The 24,037-nt window shown below is 42.3% G+C and overlaps 1 protein-coding gene across 3 annotated transcripts in view; it reads right to left on the bottom strand.

The window, feature by feature from the left end:
* Positions 1-10,974, bottom strand: part of LOC144693322 (fibulin-7-like) — a 46,407-nt gene extending 35,433 nt beyond the window's left edge. For all 3 annotated transcript variants that reach the window (XM_078563116.1, XM_078563118.1, XM_078563119.1), the window contains exon 1: positions 10,619-10,974. In XM_078563116.1, the coding sequence (XP_078419242.1) occupies positions 10,619-10,684 (66 nt within the window). In that variant the 5' untranslated portion in view covers positions 10,685-10,974. The remainder of the gene's footprint in view (positions 1-10,618) is intronic.
* Positions 10,975-24,037: the final 13,063 nt, after the last annotated feature.

The raw sequence follows: 24,037 nt of genomic DNA, 5'->3' as shown, positions 1-24,037 counted from the left end.
AAATCTGGAATTAAAAGTCTAATGATGTCCATGAAACAATTGTTGTAAAAACCCAATTGGTTCACTAATGCCCTTTAGGGAAGGAAATCTGCCATCCTCACCTGGTCTGACTGACATGTGACCCCAGACCCACAGCAATGTAGCTGACTCTTAAATGCCCTCTGAACAAGGGCAATTAGGGGTGGGCAATAAATGCTGGGCCTAGCCAGCAACACCCACATCCCATGAATGAATAAAAAAAATTCTAGCATCCACAGCATTTTGCTTTTACCAAGAAGAACTTATTTGCTCTTATTCCAATAGTGCCACTGGATCTTTAATATCTACCTGGGATTGCAGGCAGTGCCTTGATTTCATATCTCATCCAAAAGACAGCATCTCTAACCAGGCAGCAATCCCTCAGAACTGCACTGGAGTGCCAGACTAGATTCTGGGCTCAAGTCTCTGGAGTTGGACTTAAACCCATGACCTTCTGACTCAGAGGTGAGAGTGCTACCAAATGAGCTACAGCTGACACCTACTGTTGATCGGTCATGAAGTCTCACACCCAGATTCGCACGTTGACTGCCCCAAGCAATAATGGCCACACTAGGGAGATGGTGGCCTTGTGGTAATGTTGCTGGACTAGTAACCCAGAAGCCCAGGCTAATGCTCTGGGGATATGAGTTCAAATCCCACCAAGGCAGCTGGTGGAACTTAAATTAAATTAATAAATCTGGAATATAAAGCCTGTCTCAGTGATGGTGACCATGACAACCATCCTTGATCATTGTAAAAACCCATCTGGTTCACTCATGTCCTCTCGGGAAGGGAATCTGCTGTCCTTACCTGATCTGACCTACATGTGACTCCAGACCCAAGGCAATATTGTTGACTCTTAACTGCCCTCTGAAATGACCCAGCAAACCATTAAGTTCAAGGGTAATTAGGAATGGGCAACAAATACTGGTTTTGCCAGTGATACACCCACATCCCATGAAAGATTTTTAAAAATTGCTCAATATTCATTACAAGGCGTATTTCTAGACAAGTTACCTTAAATGCACATTAGAACATTAGCATAAGTTCAAACACATGAGGCACTTACAGTAAAACAAACTAAATTTTGATTTAAGTTCTCGCTCCCTCATCCCCATGTCTCCAGTGGAACATATAATTGAGGCACATCTTTATCAGAGCATAGAACACCTTCTAAAGCTGGAAATATACCGTACACTTTGGACCACATTCCTGATGCCTATATGACAGGAACCCCTCCAACACCTGCATACACCACACACAGAGAGAGAGAATTAGAGGATAGGATTACACATCTCACCCATTCACGTTACTCCCAGGAACAGTGATATAACCCAAAGGCAACCATAGACAGGCTAGAGCAGTCACAATGTGCCACAACCTTTGTTAGTAGATAGACCCCACCTGGGCTCTGAAGTTTCTAATGTTATTATACCAGTCTAGGTACAACCCTGCTAACAGTGATCCTTGTAGATGCTATTTTTAGTCCAACGCTAAACTAAATTGCAGTCTGCACACCCCAGGATTTCTGAAAATTGTTAATTGGTGTTCTATATAATCACACAGAAATGTAACTAAATGTTGCTGTATCACTACATGATCCTGCCAGTGTTATCCAAGCATCGTATACAAGAGACGTATCAATATGTAGTCAGTGTAAACCTCTGAAAAGAAAGATAGGAAGACCTTATGTTTATATAACTCCTATCACTACCGCTCCAACCCAAGTGTTTTACAGCCAATGATGCACTTTCTGAAGTTTACAGACTGTTGTATTGTAGGAAATGTGGCAGGCAATTACACACCAAAAGTTGCCAGCAAAATCCATATTCCAAGAATGATTTTTTTGTCAACAAGCTATTTATAATTAAGGAAAGTAAATGATAGGCTGTGGGATAGTGGTTTACAGAGTTTTCCTCCACCCATCTCTCTGCACTTACCACCACCACAAATGGATACAGGAAGCAAAAACAGTTAAATTAGGTTTTTAAAACGACATTCAACAAATTCTTGGTCACTTTCTGATATTAGCTTTTAATTTCAAAACAGAATTCTCAAAACTGTCACAATGGGATTTGAACCCAGTTGGATCATTAATTCCTATTAATGGAAACTAGTAAGCTTGCATCATTCCAATAAACCAACAAATAGTCAAGGAGGCAAATGGTACGTTAGCCTTTATTGCAAGAGGGCTTGAGTACAGGAACAAGTCTTACTGCAACTTGGTGAGGCCACACCTGGAGTAGTGTGTGCAGTTTTGGTCTCCTTACCTAAGAAAGGATATACTTGCCATAGAGGGAGTGCAGCAAAGGTTCACCAGGCTGGTTGGGATGGTAGGGTTGTCATACGAGGAGAGATTAGGCTGACCAGGCCTGTATTCATTGGAGTTTAGAAGAATGGGAGGGGATCTCATTGAAATGTATAAAATTCTGACAGGGATGAACAGCTGGATGCAGGGATGATATTCCCTCTGGCTGGGGGGGGCCCAGAACAAGAGGTTACAGTCTCAGGATATGGGATAGGCCATTTAGGACTGAAATTAGGAGAACCTTCTTCACTCAGAGGGTGGTGAACCTGTGGAAGGGCTGTGGAGGCCAAGTCACTGAATATATTTAAGAGGGAAATAGAGAGATTTCTGGACACTAAAGGTGTCAAGTGGTCTGGAGAGAGCACGGCGTTGACATAGAGGATCAGCCATGATCATACTGAATGGTGGAGCAGGCTTGAAGGGCTGAATGGTCTACTCCTGCTCCTATTTTCAATCTTTCTAAATCATACACAATTCATGGTGGTGGCTTGCAAGATTTTGACCTGGGAGTCGCAGATTACCCAATAAGAGGGGGTGAGCTCATTAGTGACATTAAAGTAACTTATTAAGAGTTTAAATATGATTTACGAGTTAAATGGACAGAAAAAAAAAAGCAATCACGGCCTGTGGCAGGCAAGAACGTTTACCGGTCCCCGAGAATGAGAGTCAGCGGATGTGGGGGGGGTTGCTGATCTTCGCAGCAAGCGGCGGCAGTCTCCTCAGAACAGTTTACTGGTGCTGGTGTTAGGCTGAAGCCAGCATGAGTCACCACCAAAAACTCTTACCTGCCCGAAATTATCCTTTCCCCCTCTTGAGAGCTGTTTTTAAACCTTTACTCAGACAGTTGGTTCTCATATGGGTCACGAGATCCAATCTCATCAGGGTTATAAATGTCTGGTTTCCGTGCTGGTGCTAGAGACATCTGTCTGTCAGAGATAACAGGCCAGTCTTATGTTTCTCAGCCAGCAAGCTGCTATGGAAGCTTTCTTCAGAAGAGGGAGTGTGAGCTACTTCTGTAATATTCAATAAATGTAAAATTTCATAAGGCTATTAGAAGCAATTTCTTACAGGACACTGCTAAAATTTCTCTGTTCTTATGTTCAAACTGTTTGATTCCGAGGAACATGGTCTTACCGCCTGGGCGGAACTGGATCAGCTAATTTCTTGGTTCCTCGGTATGACATTCACACGGTGTCAACGCATTCCACACACCGATTATTAATTTTACTCTCCCTCATGTTTCTCAATCCTAATCCCACTTAGTCATGCATCTATTCCTGTTTACAGAAAGATCAAAAAGAGCCATGCCCAGCCTGTCAGGCCATAAAGGTTGCTTAATCCAAGTCTCCGTTTTGTTGCAGGAACACCAACTGGAACTCAAGGCTGAATTTTACCAACCCTGTCGAGATGGGAAGGCTTGTAATATGGTAGAGGAAGATGCCAGCAGAGAGCCCAACACCACCCTGCTGCCATGGCATAATTACCAGCGGCAGAGTCCTCAGTGACACAACCACTCTACACCGGGTGGCCAATTGAGCCACTTAAGTGCTCAATGAGGGGTAATTTTCCACTTCTGCTGCCATTTTACCAGCATCAGGAGGTGCCAGCACCTCATTGCAATGGATACCCCGCAGCTAAGACCGGAACATGACTCCATCCCCCCAACCCGATCACCGGGACTTGGCAAAAGAAACTTACCTCATCTTCGAAGATGCCTCGGCATGGTGGAGCCCTTTTCCTTGTCCCGAAGTCTCCAGAGTAGCCCGCCCTCTGATTGGGCCAACAGTTCTGGGAGGTGGGCTGCCATCCTCCATTGATTGGCAGTCTCACTGGTGGCCTGTTAATTGGAGGCTGTAGGCAAAATGTCACCCACCACTCCATCCACCCACCAGGACCTGCTACCAGCTGGCAAGGGGTCAGCTCAATCTATCGAAATGCCTTTTGATGGTGATAAAATTCAGCCCTCTGTGTTTAACATAGGACCAAAGACCCTGCAGAGAATAGCTTTGTACACACCCATCACCATCTTTTGAGGTCACCTGCATTGCATCAAGTACGGGCTTATGTCAATAACATGCCAAATTGCCAGAACATACTTCCATGAATCCAACGTGAGTGTCTCATTGAATCATGCAGCAAGGTAGGCCATTCAGTCCATCATGTCTGTACTGGCTCTTTGAAAGAATTGCCCAATTATCCCCATAAACCTACAATCTTTCCTGTTTCAAGTATATATCAAAATTCTCTTTTGAAAGCTGCTACTGAATCTATTTCAACCATTCTTCCAGGCAGTGCACTCCAAATCATATCAGCTCGCTACATTAAAAAACTCATCTCCTGCCTGGTTCTTATGTCATTTATTTCAAGCCTGTCTCCTCTGGTTACCAAGGTTTTTGCCACTAGAAACAGCTTCTCTTGGTTTATTTTATCAATATCCCTTCATTTTGAACACCTCTATTAAATTGCCCCCTAACTTTCTTTGCTACAAGGAGAACAGTCCCATCTCCTCTAGCCTCTCCAAGTAACTGAAGTTCCTCATCCATAGTACCATTCTGGTAAGTCTAAATTGCTCAGAAAATCAATTTCAATCTGTACCTTGCCAGAATGAGAATTTCAGGAATTATGTAATACGATGATAGGATGTGGATCTGTCCTTCACTCACTGGAAGTCACTTTGACTTTGTGCAATAATGTAAAATGGTGGCTCGTGAATGAGCTCTACCGATTTTATTTCCCATGAAGTGAAGTGAATAAGGAGATACACAAAATGGGCCACTGATTCACCATCGTCAATTTTATACTATTGCACAACATCAACAGTACCCATAGTGAGTGCCTGATTTCAACTGTGGCAGAACGTTTCAGTTGCCAAGCGGAAATCAGGCGCTTCTCTGAAGGGATAGATATAAATAAAACTATAGGACCATTGGTTCCATTTTTAATTTAGCCCTTTCACTGACTATGGAATCATTGCCTCTACTTCACACTTGCTTGTTTTTTTTCCTTGCTGGGGAATAAGAAAAGAACTTGCATTTATATAGCACCTTTCATAACCTCAGGCTGGTCCCAAAGGGTTTTTGCAGCCAATTAAGTACTTTTGTAGGGTAGTCACCATCATAAAGTAGGATATGTGACAGCTGATTTGCACACGGCAAGCTCCCACAAACAGCAATGAACTGATGATCAGATAATATGTTTCAGTAATGTCAATTGAGGGATAAATATTGGCCAGGACTCCTCTGTTCTTCTTTGAATAGTGCCATGGTATCTTGTACATATACCCGAGATTGTAGACATGTCTTGGTTTAGCATCTCATCCGAAAGACTGCAACTTTGACATTGCAGCACTCCTTCAGTATTGCACTGGAGTGTTAGCCTAGATTTTGTGCTCAAGTCTTAAGGTGTTGGAAATTGAGTACACAACCCTCTGACTCAGACGCAAGAGAACTACCACTGAGCCAAGACTGACAGCTAATAAAAGTTACTTTTGTATTGGTGTGGCTGTAGTGTTTGCATCATGTTTAGCTACACTGCAAAAGTACCTGAATAAGCGTGGTGGTTTGGGATATAAATGCAAATTCTGCACGGATAAATGCTGTAGAGTAAAATATCAACCATATCAAACTGAACATGACTAAGATCTATCTGCATTGAATGACTGGCACTATACAGGATTTGGGAGGAAACTTACAACAATCAAAGATGTCACAGGGATGATCACCTCCTGTCCCAGCAGTAATTAATGGACAGATTTCTTCCATTGGCGTTGGAGTTCTGTAACGTGGCACAACTTCAACCTTTGCCACCTTCACCCCTGGTTTTCATTGCTTCTTGATTCCCACCATTCTTTTAGGTCATTCAGCAACTCACATTCCTCTGAATCCCTGGTGACATGAGGTCCGATTAAACATTTTTCTCCCCCTCATTTCAGTCCAGACATTACAAGATGTGCAGCTGTGCCCTGTTAGTTATTCTTTCCCCCCACCACCCTCCCCACCCCCCCGCCAAGGTCTTTAGTTCCAAAATATTCATATCCTGAAGCGAAGCCAGTCAGCAAATTCTTGTTCTTTTAAAATTCTTTCATGAGAAATTAGCATTGCTGGCAAGGCCAACAGTTTTTACCCATTCCTAATTGCCCTTGAGGAGGGTGGTGACGAGCCACCTTCTTGAACCACTGCAGTCCATCTGGTGCTGTTAGGGAGGGAGCTCCTGGATTTTGATCCTGTGACAGTGAATGAACAGTGATACATTGCCAAAACAAAATGGTGCGTGGCTTGGAGCGGAACTTGCAGGAGATGCTGTTCCCATATGTCTGCTGCCCTTGTCCTTCTAGGTGGGAGAGGCTGTGGGTTTGGAAGGTGATGTCGAAGGAGCCTTGGTGAGTTGCTGCAGTGTATCTTATATATAGTGCATGCTGTGCGTCGGTGGTGGAGGGAGTGAATGTTTAAGTTGGTGGGCTGCTTTGTCCTGGATAGTGCCAAGCTTCAGTGTTGTTGGTCCCGCACTCATCCAGGAAAGTGTATAGTATTCCATCACACTCCTGACTTGTGTCTTGTAGATGGTGGACAGGCTTTGGGGAGTCAGGAGGTGAGTTACTCACCTCAGAATGCCCAACCTCTGACCTGCTCTTGTAGCCACAGTATTTATATGGCTAGTCCAGTTCAGTTTTTGGTCAATGGTAAACCCAAGGACATTGATAATGGGAGATTCAGCAATGGTAGTGCCATTGAACGTTAAGGGAAAATAATTAGATTCTATCTTGTTGGAGGTGGTCACTGCCTGGCACTTGCATGGCATGAATGTCACTTGCCATTATCAGCTCAAGCCCGAATGTTGAGCTGGTCTTGCTGCACAGGGGCTGCTTCCATATCTGAGGAGTTGTGAATGGTACTGAACATGTTTGCTGATGATTGCACAATCTCCACTTCTGACCTTCCATATTATAGTTTACAGAATGTACAGGAGGTCAATAAAGACAGAAGGTCCAGCAACTCTTTTGTTTTTGATTCTTTGATCTTTAAATTGGAACACTAACTAACGTAGGAATCACTAGACAAAAATAAAACCACGTTCCATCCCGTCTGCCTTCTACCATCCCGGTAGTTTACAATGCAACAATAACGGAGAGGTTAACTTATCATAGTATTTAATCTCTATCAGTCTGTAACAGGCCCAGATATGAGGGGTGAAATTTAATCCACTACCATTGGGAAAGGCCTGCCACATTAAGTGCCGAGAAGGCATTTAAGTGGCCAGCAGCAGGCCTTTGTGAGATCAAGCACCACGGCGGCAGAAATCCCACAGCCCCAACACCCCCAACAAGAGCTGTTGGCCTCTAATTGGCCAACAGCTTTCCACTGCAGGCAGCACCACCACCATGAATGGTGGTAGCTGTTAGAAATGCACCCACCAGCGACACATACTCGTCAAGGGTTAAAGGCCAAAGGTGAGTAACGGTGGGTGAGGATCGCAGGGAGTAGACGACACTGACTTGGAGGGAGAGAGGGGGGTGCAGTGGAAGGAAGGGCTGGAAGTCTCAACAGGCTCCCCTTCCCGATGCTGGGTCCCTCAATCAGGTACTAAGTGCCTTTGATCGGGGGGGGTGGGAGGAAAAGAGACCCCACCACACCACCCAGGAAGCCAATAGCAACCCTGACAGGGTTTGCTTTTTGGATGTCCCGCATGGTGAGTACCCCATTGGTGCTGGTTGAATACCACCGACAGTGGGATGAGGCCCCTAAGTGGGCATTAATTGCCCACTTAAGGGTGTCAATTATTATCTGGATGGGAAGGCTGTCCATGAGCCTTTCCACCCCTGGCTTAATCGGAGGAGAGGTGGGAAGGTAGTGGAGGTTCCCGCCCAGCTCCCTCCCAACTGACTAAATGCCCCTACCTGCCAAACTCACTTTGGGGGAGGGCATTAAATTCCATCCAGGATGAGGAAAATGCCTGGTGATGGAAAGCCATAGGTTCACAGTTACCTATCCCTCCCAAGCGTCCTACACTTACCACACGTCACAATTTCCTGCATAAATGTGTCCCCAAAATTTCATCCAATTCACAACTAGGCACTTTAACTTATTGTTATCAGGTAATTACTTTGCATGGATACAGATTATATATCGATGCAACAGTGACAAACATGTTATATTTACCATCAAAAGCACCACAGAAATTGACTCTCTTTTCACCTTCCCCTGCCCCCCAACAACCAACACACACACACAAAATTGCTCATTCTCCAGAGATACATCAACTAAGCTAATCCGAAGTATTAATCAAAAGAAAGAAGTTAAAAATTATCCAGCAATCTCTTCAGATGTCAGGTGTGACTCAGTGTGTAGCACTTAATCCATCTCGTCATGAAGGTTGTGGGTTCAAGTTCCAGTAGAGACTAAAGCATATAATTTGAGTTGACACTCCAAGACAGGGAGTCCTGCTCTGTTGGAGGTGCTGTGGATGAAACATTAACCCTGCCTTTCCTTTCAGGGGGACTCCCAAAGTGCCATTTCAAAGAAGAGCAGGGGAGTTCTCACTGATTGCCTGGCCAGTCCCTCAACAACCATCACTGAAACAGATGATCTGGTCATGTTTCTCTTGCTGTTTGTGGGACTTTGCCACAGGCACATTGGTTGCTGGGTTTTCCTACACAGTGACTCCACTTTAAAAGTACCACACAAGTTGTTAAGCACTTTGAAACGTCCTGAGGTTGTGAAAGGCACTATATAAATGCAAGTTCTTTCTCTGCCTTTTACAACTGAATGCAATGAGCCCAATTGCATATGTTTATCACAGCTTCTGACTGTCCCTTATCTCCAGTCTTCTCTATGTGCCAAAGTAAATGATGCCTTAAACTCCACATAAACATACACTCTTTAATTACTCAGTTGTGGCACAATGCTCTCATTCTTGTGTTTGCATGTTCCGGAATGCGGCACTACCTAGAGATTTTTTAGACAAGCCCCTGTACTGTATACACATGTATGCACCTACACCCACTCTACACAACTGAGGACACAGGGCACGGTTGTATTGCAGGTACTGGCTCAAGTCTGGTACCTGCTTAAAGTGAGCTGGGACTAGGGAGCTGGCTCTGCATATGCATGTGAGCATCCATTCATCAGCAACTAACTGCCAATGAACAAAGAGTCAAAAAGGGCAGAAAGCTCTTTTGTATGATCAGAATAGTGTCGTCTAATCTGTGATTGGCCATGGGCACAGTTAGTATGATACTGTTTAAGCGTGCACATGCACCAACTTTAGTAGAAATCTCACACACAAGTGTACTTCACGCGTGTGTATTTAATACACCAACCATTCAGTAACTAAAGCAGCTACAAATGATCAAATAAGACGTGTACACTCTTTCAACTTACCAACAAACGCTCAAAATAGGTTAAAGTTCACAAATATTGAAGCTGACTGTAAACCTGTATCTTCGTCTTTGGCAGAAAATCTTGAAGATGTAGATGCAGTAACTTCCCATTTATTTCAAACTCAGAAGGATGATTCCTATTATACCTTAAATAGCACCTTCAATAATAGCAAAGAGTTTGCGAATGTGGGTATTAACATCACATGGCTGTGCAATCAGAACTGAAATTGTCCACATCTGTATTAGTTACCTGATAAATAAGGGCGGCAGAGATGAAAATTGAGCTTTCAGAAGGAAGATCCCAGGCAGCCAACTGAGAGCGTTATCAAAGTGCATTTCTGCAGCTATGCGAGTGAAACAGGGGGCGCTGTACTGGAGGTGTTTTGAGTTGCTGTATCCATTTGATGATGTAAACCTGAGAAAATCACCCTGAATTAATGGAAAGCGGGCGGGGGACAAAAACCTGCTTAGGATAACCGAGTTTATCCAATGCAATGGCAAACTGCCAGTTTAACTCATTCACTGAGATAAATCACTTAATTCAGGGACACGTCCGCTTGTCCAGAGGCTGGCTAGAAAGGGTTGCTAATTTGCTAACAATTTAAAAAAAAATCAATGCACTTCACCGCTAGTGGCAGAGCCTGTCACATTAAATTGCAAATTTATTAGATACGATTGTCCTTTCTTCCCTCTCCTTGAGAAACCAGCCAAGTACACCTCCAGCATGCAAATCCCCCACATGCTTTCAATCCCAGGAGACAAGATTAGCAGTGAAACATTTTTTTTGTAAGTCTTAAATATTAATAAAACTACGTTCTTTTTCTTACACCGGTTAAGAGTAAAACACAGTGCATATATGCAAAAGGAAACATTTCAGAATAGCTTTAGGCTGTTTCCCCAGGTACAAACTCCCTTACCTGGTCCGCACTAGAAACCAGTTCCAAAATGCACAGCATCATCCAGCCAGAAACTCCAAGAATCATCCTGAAACTGACAAAAACAATGTGACCCAGACAGTCTCGACGCCAGCAATTTCCGTCCCCCCAGCCACCAAACTTATGCGGGATGCTCCTGAAGATAAACGTCTCTTTTTATATATATAAAAAAAAATGTTTCGCTGTTCCTTTTAATGTTCTTCTTCCAAACCCCCGGATCGAAGTCCGAAGTTGTTCTGGTCCGAGGTATTTATTGTGTGCGTGTTTGGAAATCCCAAGTATTAGATGCTGTGAATTTGATTGACATTTGGAAGGGTCTTTGTGTTTGTGTGTGTGTGTGTCAGGAGTGGGTGGGGTGTGATGCAAGGAAGGAAGGAAGGAGTTAGGCAGGGTAAGGAAAGTAAGATTTTGGCTGTCATTTTAAGCAGGGAATCTATGGGAATGGTGCCAAATCGCTGGAGGAATTCCCTGCCTGAAGTTGAGTTTCCTATTTAGACTGTCACGGTTTGAATGTTTCTGTTATAGGCCATTGGTTGAGAGGATAAATCTTTTGGGAAAGTAAATAAATATTTGAAAGGCTTTTTAAAACTAAATCTATACAAATCCACAACTTATATTGCCCTTTTAAATATAGCAATCCTGCATAAAAATCTCAAAGTCTCTCTCTCGACTATAAGTGCCATTCATGGCCCAAGTAGCTGAATCAGAAGGCTGTGGTTTTAAATCTGGAGGTTTGAGAACAAAATCTAGACTAATATTCCCAGTGCAATATTGAGGGACTGTTGGAGTTGCTGTCTTTTGATAGAGATGTTAAACCTGTCCACTCAGATTCCAGGGCACTCTTGCAAAGAAGAGCTGGGGAGTTCTCCCTGACCAACATTTATCCCACAACCAATATCACCAAAACAGATAATCTGTTCATTATCACATTGCTGTTTGTGAGGGCCTTGTTGTGCATAAATTGGGATGTTAAATTTCCCGCAAGATTAACTAAACTCCAGCAGTGCTTAGTTGGCTGTAAAGAACATTGGGACATCCTGAAGCCATGGAAGATGCTACTTAAGTGCAAGTCTTTCTTTTCATCTCATTGGTTGGCATCTCCTTACTAAGACTCACTGTCCTATTGGAGCTTAGACCTCTGTGAGGTCTTTGAATCCCTCGTGATTGATCGGAACTGCTAGAACCTGAAGACTAATTAGAATTTGGACTTCACACCAGTCCACTGTTCAGAATGGCAGAGTGTACGCTGATAACTGACCCTCCTGTTCACTCAAAAACAACAACTTTTAAATTGAAATAACACCTTTAAAGGTAGCTTAAAAAGCCCCAGGGTGTTTCACTGGAGTGTAATCAGACAAAGTTTAACAGAGAAGCACAGAGGGAGACATTAAGACAAATTGAGTTAGGTTTTAAGGAGCAGCTTGGTGGTGTGGAGAGAGGCGAAGAGGCTTAAGAAGAAAATTATAGAACTTAAGACGGAAGTGGTTGAAGCACAGCCACCATTGCTGAGACAGGGAGAAATCAAAAGAGCCCAGAATTTAAATCTCAAAGATAAGAATTGTATAGGATAAATGGCACAGAAACAGACCATTCAGCCCAACCAGTCCATGCTAGGGCTTATGCTCCACTTGAGACTGCTCCCAACTTTTCTCATCTAAATCTACCATCATAGCCTATTCTTTCCCCCCCTCAAATGCTTGACTAATTTCCCCTTAAATGCATCTATACCATTCACTTCAGTCATTCCCTGTGGTAATGAGTTCCACATTCTCACCACTCTATGGGTGAAGAATTTTTTTTCTGCATTCCCTATTGTATTCCTTTTTATCTTGGATTGATAGCCTCTAGTTAGGTTCTTCCCTAAAAAAAGAAAACATTCTCTCTGTATCCACTCTCAGAACTTTTCATAATTTTAAAGACCTCTATCAGGTCACCCCCTCAGCCTTTTTTCAAGAGAAAAGGGACCCAGCCTATCAATCCTTTCCTGATATGTACACCCATACCTTTCTGATGTTATCCTTGTAAATCTTCTCTGCACCCTCTCCAGTGCCTCGATATCCTTTTAATAATAGTGAACAGAACTGCACCCAGTGCCCTAAATGTGGTCTAAAGATGCAGGTTTAGCATAACTTCCCTACTTTTCAATTCTATCCCTCTAGAAATGAAGCCCAGTGCTTGGTTTGCTTTTTTTAATGGCCTTGCTAACCTGTAACATGACTTTTAGTGATTGGTGTATTTGTAGTTCAAGATTCTATTGTCCCTCTACCCCACCTATACTTGTACCTTCCAAGTAATGTGTGACCTCCCTATTCTTCCTACCAAAATGTACTGCCCCACATTTATGTGATGAATTTCATTTGCCAATTATTTACCCATTCTGCAAGATTATTAATGTCCTCCCGTAATTTGTTGTGGTCCTCCTCAGTATTGACTATTTCTCCCCAGTTTGGTGTCATCCACACATTTAGAAATTGTACTTTTGATTCCAAAGTCCAAATTGTTCATGTAAATTATGAACAGCAGCGATCCCTGCAATTGTGGATCCCAGCAATTTCCTTACCAGGTAAGGAAAATATGTTTAAATCATCTAGTTGGACAATGATTTTCTTCTAGCTTCAGCACAAAGATCTGCACTCAGTTGCAGGACCTCCATCCAAGTACAGCTTGTACAAGTTGAGTACCCGTTAATCTGAAAACCAAACACATCCAAAAACAGCGCTTTTTTAAAAAACCTGATCAACCTTTAGCGCGCAAAGTCTCTGACCTGAGCCGACATGAACCTCACAGACCGCACCCGACCTTTAGCATGGGAAGTCTAGTTGTTTGTCTGCCTTGTGATTTTTATCTGCATTGTTTACCCTCTCCTGCAAGCAGAATCGCAGGCGGCACCATGGGTGGGAACTTATTACAAGTACCCCGTATTTATTATTCAGTGGTACATCTTACTTTTCTAGCCATTTTATTTACTTTAGCCTATAGTTAGCCTAGGCTACAGCCATCGTAACGTAAGTAGGCCTAGACCTATATGCTGTACCCGAAAACCGAAATTATCTGAAATCCAAAACACAATCAGTCCCGAGGGTTTTGGATAATGGCTACTCGACCTGTACTTGTAAGGATGAGACATATGCAGCAATATCACTGTTATAAGTAGCTAAAGCAGCTGCTCACCTTAGTTAAATGGAATGTTAATAGATCCATCCCCTCCCATTCACATCAATATAAGAACTCTAACTGATAAAGCACTGCCTTCTTTGTTTCAATAGAATGCCAGTAAACCAGCTCCTACCATTTAACTCCACTTAAATAGAATATCAATAAACCAATCTTCCCCATACACCTCAATTAAATGGAATATCAATAGGCCAATCCCCTCCCATTTATATTTTTAAAAATCCAACAGATGAAGTACTTTCCAATTTGCCTCAATAGAATACCAGTAGACCAATTCCTTCCATTTCATTCCAATTGAATCGAATCTCAATCAACCTACTCCCTTCCAGTTCACTGTCATTAAATAGTGTATTAATAAATAATTTCATCCTGATTCACCCCACTGAAATTAAACATTAATATATCAATTCCCTTCCCATTCGCTACAATTTGATAGAATACCAATAGACTGATTCCCCTTCTGGTTCTCTTCAATGAAATAGACTTAGAGGCTTTCTCATATCTAATGACACATGGCGGACAAAGCACGCTTGCTTATGTCTGTGTCCGTAGCTAGTTAATGAAATAGCCCAGCACTAGATCAATTCCTTCCCATTCACTCCAAATAAACAGAATACCAATGTACCAATTTTCTTCCCGTTCACCCCAATTAAATAGATTTCCAATAGAACAATGCACTACCAATTCAGCTCAAGCAAGTAGCACTTGAATAGATAGCTCCCTTCCCATTAACCTCAATTAAATAGGATATCAAAGGTCAACTCCTTCCTATTAACCCCGATACAATAGCCTATCAATAAACTAACATGTTCCAATTCACCTTAGTTAAATAGAATATGATTAGATCTCTCTCTCTCTATTGACCCCAATTTAGTACATCAACGAACACCCTTCTATTCCAATTCACGTTAATTCAATAGAAAGCCAATAGATTGATTTACCACAATGAAACAGGACATCAATAAACCAAGCTGTTCACACTTAACTCGAGAATAAAAACAAAACAGATCCAACCAATCACTCTCGATCTGGAGTCCCAATGGGCCAAACCTCATCCTCTTTATTCTCATAATATAGAAGTCTTTACCCCAGAAGTCTGCCTAAATACAGAAAAAGAGTAGAAATGTTATAATGCTGAGTGAGTGGCATGCTACGTGCTGTTAGAAATCAAGAATATTTAGAAATTAGGAATAGAGTTTGTATATGCATATATGTATGTATGCACATACATATATATATATATATAAAGTTACATAATGATTTACCGTCATGGAAACCAGGCTAGAGAAATCATTATCCTTAGATAAGGTTGGCTAGTTTGAACAAAATGCCAATTGGAACTGGTAACAATTAGTATGAAGCTGTGTTAGACTTTTCAATTAATCTTGCTTGCTGAAGTACAAATATCCAGTAGTAAGTGGGAACATTAGACATATCTGCAGTGAGTAATAGCCCAGTGCACCAGCCTAATAAGGGATAAAAACAACTGCACTGAATGGTCATTGTGACTGCTTGTTAGCAGGTCTCATGAATAATTGATAGTGAAATGAATGGGAGGGTGGAACTAGTCTGAAAAGGACAGCTTGAGAGATGATAAGGAAGAAATGAGGTAAAATTGACTGAATAAGGCCATATAACACATGCAAAGGTACAAAAGAGTAAAGACAAGTGACTGATATGAAAAGGTGAGACATTTAACCCAAAGTTTAGACAAAGAATTTGATGCCCCTTAAGGTATTTTGAAATAAAGTAAATCTTTCTACAACCAATAATTCATCCAGACATTCATCCCTGAAAAAGGGCATAAAATGAGAGATTTTGGGTAGGTTCTTTGCAGTGGGTGATGGACCAGGACTTTGAAGAAAGATAAAAGCAAAAAACTGCAGATGCTGGAAATCTAAAACAAAAATAAAAATACCTGGAAAAACTCAGCAGGTCTGGCAGCATCTGCGGAGAGGAAGACAGTTAACGTTTCGAGTCCGTATGACTCTTCAACAGAACTAAGTAAAAATAGAAAAGAGGTGAAATATAAGCTGGTTTAAGGGCTGAAGAAAGACTCCAGCCAAACCTCCTGATGGTTTCCAGAACTCAAGAAGACCTCAGCACCAAGAAGAAAAGTGAAAGAAAGAGAGAGCTGTTTGAGCATGCCAGCCATTTTGCCCGATCTGGACTGCACTCATTGCTTCTCATGGTGGCATGTTTTTGCTGCACAACCAGTAATGTTATGTCCCATCGTGAACTCTTGATTAAAATTCAACATCCACCATATTGGTTGCACTTGAATCCTGACTGGCTGATTCTCAAGTAATTTTCTAAGTTTAACTCGAGTACCTTTCAAAGGTTAAAAATCTTACAATGTAGTCAGCATGCAGCTGAACATCAGCTTGGACAGAAAACTGCCAACTTAGCCCTGGAAGCTATATTTTTGTTCAGCAGTTTCTGTTGTTTTTGTTTTGACTGAAGTGATTAAATGAATTTCAGTACAATAGCTTGCCTTGTGCTCATCATAAGTGTACTCCAAATATTACAGGGCAAATTTTCACCAAATACTGTAGGTGTCAAAACGGTAAAGGGATAGTCAAGATGGGATCTTAAGCTGCAACACTGGTTTAAATGTGTTTCACATATGGCGCATCTTGGTAAAGCAAAGTACTGCTAGGAATAGCCACCCAGAGCCTGGTTATACTGCTGATTGCCATTTATAAGGCCCCCTTTACAGTAGCTGGAAAGCAAAGTGTAAATCAGGAAATCAGAGGTGCATGTAACAAGGGTAGGTTAATCATGGGGGGACGTTAATTTTCATATAGACTGGGCAAATCAAATTTGCACTAATCATGTGAAGGATGAGTTCATGGAATGTATAGAAGATAGTTTTCTACACCAATGTGTCAAGGACCCAACTAGGGAACAGGCTATTTAGGAACTAGCATTGTGCAATGAGAAAGGGTTAATTATAATTTTGTAGTAAAGGATCCTCTGGGGAAGAGTGACCATATGTTATAATTTTATATTGAGATTGAAAATGTTTTAGTTAAGTCTAGAATCTTAAATTTAAACAAAGCAAACTACACAAGTTTGAGAGTTGGCTAAGGTAGAAATAGAAATTACATTAAAAAAATTATGGTAAACAGGCAATGGCTAACATTTAAAGAATTAATACAGAATTTGCATCAAATATACTTTAAGATACACCCTACATTGGTTTTGATCTTCCAGAATTCCTTAGATGCTGGAGTAGTTCTCAAGGTTTGGAAGGTAGCAAACAATAGCCTGACTATTGATTGACAGAGGAAAAGAGAAAATTGGGAAATACAGGCCAGTTAACCTAATGTCAGTAGCAGGCACAATGCTATAATTGAATACTAGGAATGTGGCAACAAGGCACTTTGGAAATCATATGGTTAAGCAGAGTCAAAATTGATCTATAAAAGGAAAATCATGTTTGACAAATCTGTTAGAATTTTTTGAAGATGTAACTACCAGTTTAGATAAGGGGAACCAATGGATGCAGTGAATTTGGATTTTCCAAAAGCATTCAATAAGGCAAGAGATTATTGAAAAATGTAAGTCTCATGGGATTGGGGGTAACATAGTAGCATGGATTGAGAATTTGTTAATGGACAGAAAACAGAGTAGGAATAAACAAAACATTTTCAGATTGGCAGGCTGTAACTCATGTGATGCTGCAAGGATCAGTACTTGGGCCTCAGTGCTCTACAGTCTATATTAATGACTTGGATGAGGGGACTGAGTATAACCAGGTTTGCTGATAATACAAAGTTAGGTGGGAAAGTAAGCAGTGAGGAGGACACAAAGAGGCTGCAGAGGGATATAGACAGGTTTGGGGAGTGGGCAAGAACATGGCAGATGCAATAAAATGTGGTGAAGTGTAAAGTTCTCCACTTTGGTAGGAAACACGTTTTAAAAAGCAGAATAGTCTTTGAACAGTCAGAGACCGGGAAATGGTCGTATTCAGAGCATCTTTGTTAACATGCAGGTACAGCAAATAATTAGGAAGGCAAATTGTATGTTAGCTTTTGTTATTGGGGGAACCTTTGATCAGGAAGCAGTACAGTAAGGAAAATTTGTAACTTCCTTAAAATGTCTGTGGGATCTGTGATTGGTTTTAAGAATGTTTGAAAAGTTGATGCCCTTCTTATCCTATGGGTACAACACGTTGACCCTTCCTGGACCTCCTCCACTAGGACTTATTATGTCACATCTAATAACCTGTGTGCCCTCCCTTTCAATCCCTGAGCTATCCTGCAGCCTGACACTGTGCACTGGCCAGAACACTCCACACTTTCAGTGGAAATGGGTGTAACGAGTCTACATCTACTGCTCCGTGAAAATAGTATCTAATCAGTGTTCGAGTTCTAAACCTGCAGGTGTCTGTTTAGCATCTCCAAGCAAGTTCAAATGATGGCTATCAGCAAAAGGACCAAATTGTCTGCCAAATCCAGACTTAGCATAGAGCCAGTTGATACTTGTTTTCAACCTTTGGCCAAAATAACTCCCAACATTTTTTCATAAACTATTCTGCAGAGGAATGGCTTTCTCCATTCAGCTCATATGCAGTTGCCCACATACTCTCTGTCAGCTTGTCAGCAGAGACTTTCAGTCTGTTGGTATCTGACCCAGTGCAACACCTTCTTACAGGGGATCTGCGGCATCTGAAAACAGGGCAAGCAACAGAGTAGCTTATCAACCAATCAAATTGAAGCAACCTCACTGAGCCACGCAGTCTAAACCAACAAGTTTAAAAAGCAGAAAGTATAAATTACATTTAAATCAGGAAGCAAAATAAAGATAAGGAAATACAGAGGGAACAAGAAAGAGAGATAAGAGACAGATAGCAAAACCTTTGTGAAAATAATTTTAATTTTTATTATTTTTAAAAATGCAACATTAGTTTAATTCTGAAGGAATGAGATTCCACACTCTAAAATTAATTTTCAGGGCCACAGAGGTTGTTCAAAGTTCTCATTTATTACAGTTAAAAGTTCACTTGCTCCTAAATGTACCAGCCCTAACTTTCTCAGCTATTATTAATGCGAACCTAATGGGCTGTGAGAACAAATCCATGTGATTACGGTCATTTTAATGCCAAGTCTATTGGTGAGACTGCAACAGTGCACCCAGCGGAGTAGCAGGGTATTTCTACCGAAGCTTCTAATTTCCAGATTTAACTGGAATTATGAGCAGATACCAGAAGCTGCCATCAAATTTTTCCTGTAATAACGGCAAACGCTGATAGCCTTATCGTTATCATTATAGCAAAATCCAGTCCTTTGTGTAAATTGAATAGGAGCCAAGGCATTTTCACTCAACACCTCTTTAGCCATCCCCAATCAGCAGAAATTCCATTAATTGGAGGTTGCTGTCACTGGCACAGAGGGGCGGTAATGAAATAAGCTGAGCTGGGCCAGGCTGACATCACATTGATGGTGAAATGAGTTCAATGGCACTAATCAAACACTGCGATATTATGTTGGTTATTTTTACTATACTCAAGTTATTTAACTTTACTATAGCAAGGGTTGAATACTTGAGTTGGATGAATATTCTAGAGCAGGTTTGTCCAAGCTTTTTACGCGGGTTGTGCGGGGGGCACATTTCCATTTTTTTCTCACTCAAGAGGCCAATGACCAAATTTCAGAAAGATAAAGTTTGGCACAACATTAAACATGCATTTCAAAAAATAGTTGAGGTCTGAACAAAAGAAAACTCGCTGACTAAAAGTAAAGCAATGTCAAAGCAATAAATTGATAAAAACAAAAAACTACTGCGGATGCTGGAAATCCAAAACAAAAACAGAATTACCTGGAAAAACTCAGCAGGTCTGGCAGCATCGGCGGAGAAGAAAAGAGTTGACGTTTCGAGTCCTCATGACCCTTCAGCAGAACTGAGTAAAGTTAGGAGAGGGGTGAAGCTGGTTTAAGGTGGGGGGTGGGGTGGGGGGGAGAGAAGTTGAGTGGGGGGGGGTGGTAGTAGGGACAAGCAAGCAGTGATAGGAGCAGATAATCAAAAGATGTCACAAACAAAGGAACAAAGAGGTGTTGAAGGTGGTGATATTATCTGAGAGAATGTGCTAATTAAGAATGGATGGCAGGACACACAAGGTACAGCTCTAGTGGGGGTGGGGTGGAAAGACTGACAGGGCATTACAGGTATAGATTTAAAAATAATGGAAATAGGTGGGAAAAGAAAAATCTATATAAATTATTGGAAAAAACAAAAGGGAGGGGGAAGAATCGGAAATGGGGGTGGGGATGGGGGAGGGAGTTTAAGATCTAAAGTTGTTGGATTCAATATTCAGCCCGGAAGGCTGTAAAGTGCCTAGTCAGAAGATGAGGTGCTGTTCCTCCAGTTTGCATTGAGCTTCACTGGAACAATGCAGCAAGCCAAGGACAGACATGTGGGCAAGAGAGCAGGGTGGAGTGTTAAAATAGCAAGCGACAGGGAGGTTTGGGTCTTTCTTGCGGACAGACCGCAGGTGTTCTGCAAAGCGGTCGCCCCAGTTTACGTTTGGTCTCTCCAATGTAGAGGAGACCGCATTGGGAGCAACGAATGCAGTAGACTAAGTTAGGGGAAATGCAAGTGAAATGCTGCTTCACTTGAAAGGAATGTTTGGGCCCTTGGACGGTGAGGAGAGAGGAAGTGAAGGGGCAGGTGTTGCATCTTCTGTGTGGGCATGGGGAGGTGCCATAGATGGGGGTTGAGGAGTAGGGGGTGATGGAGGAGTGGACCAGGGGAGTTGAAGGGAAGATGTGTTTGGTGGTGGCATCATGCTGGAGTTGGCGGAAATGGCGGAGGATGATCCTTTGAATGCAGAGGCTGGTGGGGTGATAAGTGAGGACAAGGGGGACCCTATCATGTTTCTGGGAAGGAGGAGAAGGCGTGAGGGCGGATGCGTGGGAGATGGGCCGGACACGGTTGAGGGCCCTGTCAACGACCGTGGGTGGAAAACCTTGGTTAAGGAAGAAGGAGGACATGTCAGAGGAACTGTTTTTGAAGGTAGCATCATTAGAACAGATGCAATGGAGGTGAAGGAACTGAGAGAATGGGATGGAGTCCTTACAGGAAGCGGGGTGTGAGGAGTTGTAGTCGAGGTAGCTGTGGGAGTCGGTAAGCTTGTAATGGATATTGGTGGACAGTCTATCACCAGAAATGGATACAGAGAGGTCAAGGAAGGGAAGGAAAGTGTCAGAGATGGACCATGTGAAAATGATGGAGGGGTGGAGATTAGAAGCAAAATTAATAAATTTTTCCAGATCCCGATGAGAGCATGAAGCAGCACCGAAGTAATCATCGATGTACCGGAGAAAGAGTTGTGGGAGGGGGCTGGAGTAGGACTGGAACAAGGAATGTTCCACATACCCCATAAAGAGACAGGCATAGCTGGGGTTGATAATTTTTTAAAAAGAGTAATTTATAAAGATGATCATGAGATGGTGAGAGTGTATGTGTCCAGCTAACTCCCAATCTCAGGCTGCTCACTCACTCACCCTCACCCACTGAGAGTGGGTGAAAGTATGTGTTGGTGTGTGGGGGTGAGGGTGAGTGAGAATCCTGACACTGGGAGCGAGCCGCACACACATTCACTCTCTCTCACACACACACAAACTCTCGCGTGCACGCGAAGTCGGTGGGCCCGGAAGCGGATGTGGAATCTGCTTCTAGGTGAGGTCGTGCCCTCAATGCGATTTCACGCTGGTCGCCAGTTAAGACTTGCCCAGCGTGAAACGTGCCTTTGTTTAGCCTGACAGTACGGGCAAGAGTGGGAATGAGTCAGGTGGTGCGTCCAATGGTATCCCTTAGGACTTTGGTAACTTCAGTTAAATTTCCAGTGGAAAAACAGATGAGTCCTACAATGTGGAAATGAATTTGGTGTTAATACTGTGGCTTTTCGGCTATGAAATGATCCTGACTAAAACGTTCACTGGCTCAATGCTAGTTGTACATAGTAGCTCTGAAATATCACAGACCACAGAACATTACAGCACAGGAGGCTATTCGGCCCATCATGTCTGCACCGGCTCTCCAGATGAGCATTATGACTTAGTGCCATTCTCTTGCCTTTTCCCTGTGCCCTTGCACATTGCTTCTATTCAAATAATCATCTAATGCCTTCTTGAATGTCTCGATTGAACCTGCCTCCACCACACTTCCAGGCAGTACATTACAGACTCGAACCACTCGCTGTGTGAAAAAGTTTTCTCTCACATCACGTTTGCTTCTTTTGCAAATCACTTTAAATCTGTGCCCTCTAATTCTTGATCCTTTTATGAGCAGGAACAGCTTCTCCCTGTCTACTCTATCTAGCCCCCTCATGATTTTGAATACCTGTATCAAATCTCCTCTTAGCCTTCTCGTCTCCAAGGTGAACAGATTCAACCTCTCCAATCTACCTTTGTAACTGAAGTGTCTCATCCCTGGAACCATTCTTGTAAACCTCTGCTGCGCTCTCTCCAACGTGTTCACATCCTTTCTATAGTGTGGCGCCCAGAACTGTACACAATGCTCCAGCTGAGGTCTAAGAAGTGTCTTATGTAAGCTTAGGATAATCTCCCTGCTCTTGTACTCTATACCCCCATTAATAAAGCCCTGGATACTGGATGCTTTATTAACTGCTCTCTCCACCTGTCTTGCCACCTTCAATGATCTATGCACATATACACCCAGATCCCTCTGGTCCTGCACTCTCTTAAGAATTGTACCCCTTATTTTATTTTGTTTCTCTATGCTCCTCCTACCAAAATGCATCACCTCACACTTCTCCGCACTGAACTTCATCTGCCACCTATCTGCCCACTCCACCAACTTGTCTATGTCCTTTTGAAGCTCTACACTGTCTTCCTCACAGTTTACAATGCTTCCAAGTTTCGTATCATTCACAAACTTTGAAATTATACCCTGCACACCAAGATCTAGATCATTAATATATATCAGGAAAAGCAAGGGTCCCAATACTGATCCCTGGGGAACTCCACTACAAACCTTCCTCCAGGCTGAAAAATATCCATTGACCATTACCCTCTGCTTCCTGTTACTCAGCCAATTTTGTATCTACATTGCTACTGTCCCTTTTATTCCATGAGCTATAACTTCTCTCACAAGGCTGTTGTGTGACACTGTATCAAATGCTTTTTGAAAGTCCATGTACACAGCATTAACAGAATTTCCCTCATCAATCCTCTCTATTACCTCTTCAAAAAACTCCAGCGAGTTATTTAAACACAATTTCCCATTTAGAAATCCATGCTCACTCTTCCGAATCAATCCACATTTTTCCATGTAACTATTAATTCTATCCCGAATAATTGTTTCAAGAAGCTTCCCCACCACTGAAGTTAAACTGACTGGTCTGAAATTGCTAGGCTTATCCTTGCAACCTTTTTTGAACAAGGGCATAACGTTTGTAATTCTCCAGTCCTCTGGCACCTCCCCTGAACCTATTGAAGAGTGAAAGTTTATCGCCAGTGCCCCTGCAATTGCCTTGCTTACTTCCTTCAATACCCTTGGATGCATCTCAGCCAGTCCCAGGGTCTTGTCAACTTTAAGTACCGACAGTCTATTCAACACTTCCTCCTTATCAATTTTGAACCCTTCTAGTGACAGAGTTTCCTCCTCTGTCACCATGCCCTGGGTAGCACCTGCTTCCTTGTTAAAGACAGATGCAAAATATTCATTTAACACCTCAGCCATGCCCCCTGCCTACATGTGTAAACCCCTTTTTGGTCCCTAACCTGACCTACTCCTCTTTTTACCACCCTCTTACTGTTTGTGTGCCAATAGAAGATTCTGGAATTGCCCTTTATGTTGGCTGCCGGTCTTTTCTCAAAATCTCTCTCTGCTTCTCTTATTTGCTTTTTCACCTTCCCTCTGAGCCTTCTACATTCCGCTTGTTTCTCAATTGTATTTTCTACCTGACACCTGTCATAAGCACACTTTTTCTTCTTTGTCTTAAGTTCTATCTCCTTTATCATCCAGGGAGCTCTGGATTTGTTTGCCCTACCTTTCCCTCTTTAGGGAATATACCTTGACTGTGCCTGAACCATTTCTTCTTTACAGTAACCCATTGTTCAGCTACAATTTTTCCTGCCAACCTTTGGTTCCAGTCTATCTGGCCTAGTTCTGTTCTTGCCCCATTAAAGTTGGCTCTCCCCCAGTTAATTATTCTTACTCTGGATTGCACATTGTCCTTTTCTATCATTATCCTAAACC

The sequence above is a fragment of the Cetorhinus maximus genome, chromosome 18 (assembly GCF_964194155.1).
Source record: "Cetorhinus maximus chromosome 18, sCetMax3.hap1.1, whole genome shotgun sequence".
Lineage (NCBI taxonomy): Eukaryota > Metazoa > Chordata > Chondrichthyes > Lamniformes > Cetorhinidae > Cetorhinus > Cetorhinus maximus.
The sequence above is the reverse complement of the archived record's forward strand: the minus strand, read 5'-3'. Positions and strand labels throughout refer to the sequence as shown.